General features: G+C 35.2%; 1 protein-coding gene across 1 annotated transcript in view; it reads left to right on the top strand.

The window, feature by feature from the left end:
* The window catches only part of LOC125648416 (tRNA-splicing endonuclease subunit Sen2-like), a 31023-nt gene extending 24521 nt beyond the window's left edge, over positions 1-6502 (top strand). Inside the window, exon 9 of the mRNA XM_048875521.2 lies at positions 3835-6502. Within this exon, the coding sequence (XP_048731478.1) occupies positions 3835-3903 (69 nt within the window). The 3' untranslated portion in view covers positions 3904-6502. The remainder of the gene's footprint in view (positions 1-3834) is intronic.
* The last annotated feature ends 869 nt before the right edge of the window (positions 6503-7371 follow it).

The following is a 7371-nucleotide window of genomic DNA, read 5'->3' as shown; positions in this document are numbered from 1 at the left end:
CTTCTCAAGAACCATTGGGCCAAAGAAGTTGACATTTACATGAAAGCTTTCTGACATAGTGTAGATTCAAGTTTGCAAAGGGTAGTTTGGGCCACAGGCAATTGCATCGCTTGGGGTCGAATTTACTATATAAAGAGTAAACGTATAGAACTCTAAATATAGGGTACCCAAGTTAGCCGATGTAAAAACAATAAATTAATTGATATAAAATTCTACGTTGTATTTTAATTTATTCATACATAATCAATCTACATTACTACCAAAGTTCATCCCAAAATTCCGTATACTTCCCAAGATATCCAGAAATGAACTCGAAAAAATGCCTATTATTTTTTGGTTGACTTTTAGCTGGGCCCTGACACTATACAACTACACAGAGTGTTTGAGCATTGCAACAAGCTATCAAATAGAATGTGCAGCATGAAATATCATTTCTAAAATGAATGTCTTATCCCAATTCATAAAATGAAGTCCGTAATAGCTTTAAATAGAGACGGTTTAAAATTTTCAGTCACTTGGAGCTATTACGGACTTCATTTTATGAATTGGGATAAGACATTCATTTTAGAAATGATATTTCATGCTGCACATTCTATTTGATAGCTTGTTGCAATGCTCAAACACTCTGTGTAGTTGTATAGTGTCAGGGCCCAGCTAAAAGTCAACCAAAAAGTAATAGGCATTTTTTCGAGTTCATTTCTGGATATCTTGGGAAGTATACGGAATTTTGGGATGAACTTTGGTAGTAATGTAGATTGATTATGTATGAATAAATTAAAATACAACGTAGAATTTTATATCAATTAATTTATTGCTTTTACATCGGCTAACTTGGGTACCCTATATTTAGAGTTCTATACGTTTACTCTTTATATAGTAAATTTGACCCCAAGCGATGCAATTGCCTGTGGTTTGGGCCATAATAGGGACTAAGGTTTTACATGCAAATATATATGGAAAGTCTTCAGATATGGGCCAAGGTGACTCAGGTGACCGATGTGGCCCATGGGCCTCTTGTTAGCAAAGTTCTGTAGATTGCTACTTTTTGGTATTGCAAAAATATATATGTAATGTATATATCATGTAATGTCTTTCATCAGTATAGGCACTTTCTGGGGGCATTTGTGTTTTAAGAACACATCCTCTTTTATGCTTCTGCTGAATATTAGAATTTAGCTTCGATATGCAAAACAGGAAAATTAATACATGTATTGATTTCATAGCCCATAGAGCTAGTGATACCTTTTAGCTTACCTGAGCTGAAAGCTCAAGTGAGCTTTTCTGATTGTCTTTTGTCCGTCATCTGTCTGTTCATCTGTAAACTTTTTACAGTTTCGACTTCTCCAGAACCACTTGGCCAATTATAACCAAACTTGGCCAAAAGCATCCTTTGGTGAAGGACTTTCAAGTTTGTTCAAATTAAGGACCATGCTCCCTTCAAAGGGGTGATAATCACAAAACTGCAAAATGGGTGGGATCATTTAAAAATCTTTTTCTCAAGAGTCACTGGGCCAGAAGAGCTGAAATTTACATGAAAGCTTCCTGACATAGTGCAGATTCAAGTTTGGTAAAACCATGGCCCCCGGGGGTAAGATGAGACAACAATAGGGGATCAAAGTTTTACATACATATAGGGAAAATCTTTAAAAATCTTCTACTCAAAAACTACTGGGCCAGGAAAGTGGAAATTTACATGAAAAGTTCCTGACATAGTGTAGATTGAAATTTGTTAAAATCATGGTCCCCGGGGGTAAGATGAGACAACAATAGGGGATCAAAGTTTTACATAAAAATATATAGGGAAAATCCTTAAAAATCTTCTCAAAACTACTGGGCCAGGAAAGTGGAAATTTGCATGAAAGCTCTCTGACATAGTGCAGATTCATGTTTCGCAGTTGTGTTAAGTATGGCCATAGAAATATGTCAGGAAAAAAGTATTAATAAACAGATCAATTTGTGACAAATTCTTTAAAAACAACCCTTTTATACAAAAACAATATGTATATATCGTTAAGTGCATATTGACCTCTTATACATTTTTCACCAGACTGACAGTCTCTACATCAACTCTGTATCACGTGATCAAATATCAAGATAAAAACGTATCGTGTATGTATAAATCGTTGAATTGGCACGATATCCAGATATCAATGCAAGTTGAAGTTAATATAACTTCAAAGCATATTAATTTCTTAATTTGAAAAGTGCTGAGAGCAAGTTTATTGTGACTTGTAACATGTCTAATTTTTGCATTGAATATGCAAGATGCAGCGATTTTTGCACATACGAAGTTGAATCTAGCCTGAAAAACATATTTTCTGTTGAAGCCAGAACTTGCTCACCTAACTTTCCTTTGGCACTGAAGTTCACATGTCACATAAATCAAACATCTTTCACTTGAAAACCTCAGGATGTCGTGCCAATGATGATATTTTTATGTATGGAAACCCTGTTTATGCAAATGAGTCCATTGTGAAAGTAACTATACGTGTATATTAGGGGCGATATCAAGATCACAATATAATATGGATATTACTTTAGCATGTATGCTATATAAAGAAGAAATTGAAACTTTTTCAATATCAAAGAGAATTAATATAACCCATTTGACAGAAACTTTTACGCGATTACAGTTTACCGTTTGAAAGCGGTGGTAAATAACGAAACAATATTTTGACATTTCCAACCACAAAAGGACTGTAGATATGTACGTCATGACCTTCGTCATGACGTATTTTTCATTGTGACGTCGTGCAATGTGCCAGTGCGGTAAAGTATATTTATGTACAGCACTGGTATTAAAAATTTTATGGGGAAAGCCTTAACTCAACCGCGTTGTTAAGATCATGACCCCCGGGAGTAAAATGATGCGACAATAGGGGATCAAAGTTTTACATACAAATATATAGGGAAAATCTTCTTCTCAAGAACCACTGAACCAGAAAAGCGGAGATTTACATGAAAGCTTCCTGACATAGTGCAGATTCAAGTTTGTGAAACTCCTGACCCCTGGTGTTAGGATGGGGCCACAATAGGGGATCAAAATTTTACGTAACTAATAGAAAAAATCTTTAAAAATTTTCTCCTTAAGAACCATTAGACTAAAGATGTGTATATTTGCACAAAAGCTTCCTGACATAGTGCAGATTGGAGTTTGTAAAACTCATGGTCCCCGGGGGTAAGATGGGGCCACAGTAGGGGATCAAAATTTTACATACAAATATATAGGGAAAATCATTAAAAATCTTCCTCTTAAAAATCAGGGAAGTTTACATTTACATGAAAACTTCATGACATAGTGCAGATTCAATTTTGTAAAAATCATGGCCCCCAGGAGTAGGTTGGGGCCACAATAGGGATCAAAGTTTTACATGCGAATAGGAAAAATCTTTAAATGTGAGCCAAGGTGACTCAGGTGAGCAATGTGGCCCATGGGCCTCTTGTTACTAATGCTCAGGTGATTGATCAGGCCTCTTGTTGAATCAGTGCCTTGACTCTCAGTCCCCCACATGTAGTTTATCACAAGAGGAGAGGTCATGTCTTGAACCATTGTGTTCATAAACACATCTTGTACATTGAAGGAGAGACATGGTTTACTCCACCTAGAAAGCTTCTACTAATTTGTACTGTAAACTCCAAAACATTCTGTTCAGTCCATATAAATATGTTGTGATTTTATTCCATCATCACATGAAAGAAGTACATGATATGCCTCAAATTTTCTGGTTATTTACACAATAAAAGGCTTTCTTTGGGTTGTTAAATGGGATATGAAGTTTGCAAACATTGCAGAAATAACACATAACATTTTTGAATTGTCACCTTTCTATGTAGGAGATGGTTGTTACACGCTGGATTTCATCACAAGAAAGAGAATCCAAATCTTCTGAAGAAATACCATGACTCTCAGATACCCTGCAGTGGTTCAAAGGTTTCAAGTGTTTGGAAAGTGTGATAGGAACTCATGTACATTTCCAATGTGTTTGCCTTTGATTGGTTGTAATGATTCATATAGTACATGTACATCTATTTTAAAGGCTAGGAATATTTGACAGAAATGAATGTAAATATAGAATGAGTGTAAATATAAAAAAGAAATTTCACCTATGAAAATACATGCATTATGTATTTCCTGAATAACAACCTATAGGTAAATAATTAGCTCTTCTGAGCCGAAGGCTCAAAGAGCTAATCATATGGCCTATGTCTGGTGTGCGGTGTGTGTCAACTTTTTGGAAAAAGGGCTATATCTCAAGAACCCCTTGGCCAATTTTTGTCAAATTTGTTACAGGGTATCCTTGGCCTAAGGGCTTTCTTTGCACTAAAACTAGGGTTGTGACCCTTTAACAAGGGGAGATAATTAGGAAAATGTAAACAAAAGTAGTGGTTGCTAAAAAATCTTCTTCTCAAGAGCCACTGGGCAAATTATCACCAAACTTATGCATAAGGATGAGGATAGGTTGTAGATAAAAAAGTGTTCAAGGCATCATACTGGGGCAAAGGGTGTGGTCTCAAGGTCACTTCAAAGTTGACCTTAAATTTTGTTTTGTTAAAACTTTGATATTTTGCTTAGTATAAGGACTAGGATCATCAAATTTTGTCAGTTGATGCATCTTAGGACCTAATATCATGTTGTCTCAAAAGTAGGTCATGGTGACCTACTTCTTGAATTTCTCAGGTAATTACCGTATATACTCGCCTATAAGTCGGTCCGCCTATAAGTCGGTTGTATTTTTTAAGGTTATTTTGTAGGAATTTGTCATTGACCCACTTATAAGTCGGTACAAATTTTTGTCAGAATAGGTTGACAATTTCAAGTCAATGCTGTAGTGTTTTTACCTATGTTTCAAAAAATATTTTGAGAAATTAATAATTACGAGGTGCTAAATATCCAAGCCATATCCGTTTGGGGTTTAAATGCATCCCTTGATCTATTATGGACCATGATCCCTTGATTACCTAAGCAATTATGGTCTCCTAATGACCAGTACCTGACACCGTGTTTACTTAGTGGCACGCGCCTCGCGAAAACTGTTTTTGTGGGATTCCGGTATAATTCATTGTATCAACAATAGAGTTTTTAAGAGTCAAGAATGATGATCTAAATTATCTGTTAACAATATTCAATCTTTTAAGAAATATATTTCAGCCAGTATACATATGAATATTTCAATATTAAATCGGGTTCGTAATTCAATTTTATCGATAAACGAATTGAAATTGAATTGAAAGTTTTAGTTACGGGTATGTAAATAATTTTAAACTAGATAAAAATATGTAAATACTTGTACTTTATACATGATTTTAAAATGCATAAACAATACGTCTAGATATTTAAAAAACACTACATTACGCCGTCCTGAAAAATACCAATCTTCTTAGGACGCGCCTATAAGTCGGACATAGAGTTTTGGACCAAAAATTGACTCCCAAAAAACCGACTTATAGGCGAGTATATACGGTATTATTAAATGGATTTTGATGCATATATCTTGGACACTTTTGAGCCTATGATCATCAAAAGTTGTCAGTTGATGGATCATGGGACCTTGAAGTGCGTCATGTGAAAAGTATGTCACCATGACCTACTTTCTGAATTTTATGGCTAATCATTTATGAATACATTTTAGGTTGTTATTTCAGATACTGAAAGGTTTAGAATCATCAAACCTTGTAAGTTGATGCGTCTAGAGGCCTCAAAACATATTTATAAAAAAGTAGGTCACAATGACCAACTTTTTGAATTTTGCAGACATTCAAATTTCACATTTTCAATTTTAGATGCATATTTTGGACACTATGAAAGCTAGGATCATCAAACTTTGTCAGTTGATGCATCTTGAGTCTTCATAGTTTGTTGACCAAAAAGTAGGTCACCATGACCTACTTTTGAATTTGACAGCTATATTTTAATATTTCAGATACAATTTGACTTACAATCATCAAACTTTGTCAGTTGATTGGTCTTGAGTCTTCAGAGTGTGTCGACCAAAAAGTAGGTCACCGTGACTTACTTTTGGAATTTGACGTTTATATCTGAATATTTCAGATACTATTTGACTTCAATTATCAAACTTTGTCAGTTGATGCATCTTGAGTCTTTGGAGTGTGTCGACCAAAATGTAGGTCACTGTGGCCTTCTTTTGGAATTTGATGGCTATATTTGAATACTATTTGACTTGTCAGTTGATGCATCTTGAGTCTTCAGTGTGTCGACCAAAAGTAGGTCACCATGACCTACTTTTGGACAGTTACATTTAAATTTTCAGGTACTATTTGACTTAACATCATCAAACTTTGTTAAATGATGAATCTTGATTAGTGAGAATTTTTGCCTGTTCTACAATGTATCAGAAGAGCGATTCTAGGCCCATGGGCCTCTTGTTATATGTGGCACCAGCTTAGGATCAGGTGATCGTACATGTACTTTCTGCAATTAAATCAAAGATTTATATTTTGTTTATTCTTGATTTTTCTTTTAATAAATCCACAAAAAAATTGATTGATGCTTTTCGGTATCAGCAAGTGTACAGCATTTTTTTGTGATTTGGGACAAGGTGATAGGCGACAGGGATGGGCAACTTGATTTTTACATGAACTGCCTGCATTCAATTGAAATCAAGAGTTGTTATTTTGCTTTTTATATGTCCATCTTTAGATGGGGGAAGTATTATTTTCTGAACATCTGTCTGTTTGGGGTTTTCTGATTCCATTTCCAAACTGTGGGAGGAGTTGGACCAATCATGTACCTTCCATATAACATTAATTTTCAATTAAAGGGGCAAAACTCCAGCAAGAGGTTGAAATGGATCAAAATAGCAACATGATTTAGAGTGACCCATAAAGAAGCTACATAGCAGGTTTCAGCTTGATATGTGACAGAGAAATGAAAATAGAAACAGAAAACCGGGAATGGACGTATAAACATTGCTACTTCTAAAGACGGGCGTATAAAAACTAAATGTATAATTAGGAAAAGCAGAAAGGGATGTACCAAAATTGTGAATTTCACAACCCCAGAGTTCTGATTCTAGAGCAGCTCCAAAATTGTCATATAGTGTTGGTATAACATTATCATTTTAAGACTTTTATCAGTATGGACACTTTTGGGGGCATTTGTGTTTCAAGAACAAACCTTGTTTGACTCTGCTGCTGACATTTAGAATTTAGATACACAGAACATGAAAATTAGTATACATTTTGTAGCCCTTGGGGCTAATGATACTTTAAACATACTCAGGTGACCAATACAGCCTGTGGGTTTCTTGTGCATGCATCTCCCTGAAAATTGGTATATTCCATGAAAGAGAAAAAGGGGGCGCCTAGTAACAACATGGCGAAGGACTTTAAACACAGAGCTCAGGTGGATCC

This window comes from Ostrea edulis, chromosome 6, assembly GCF_947568905.1.
Source record: "Ostrea edulis chromosome 6, xbOstEdul1.1, whole genome shotgun sequence".
Lineage (NCBI taxonomy): Eukaryota > Metazoa > Mollusca > Bivalvia > Ostreida > Ostreidae > Ostrea > Ostrea edulis.
Note: the sequence above shows the minus strand (reverse complement) of the source record. Positions and strands in the feature narration are given on the sequence as shown.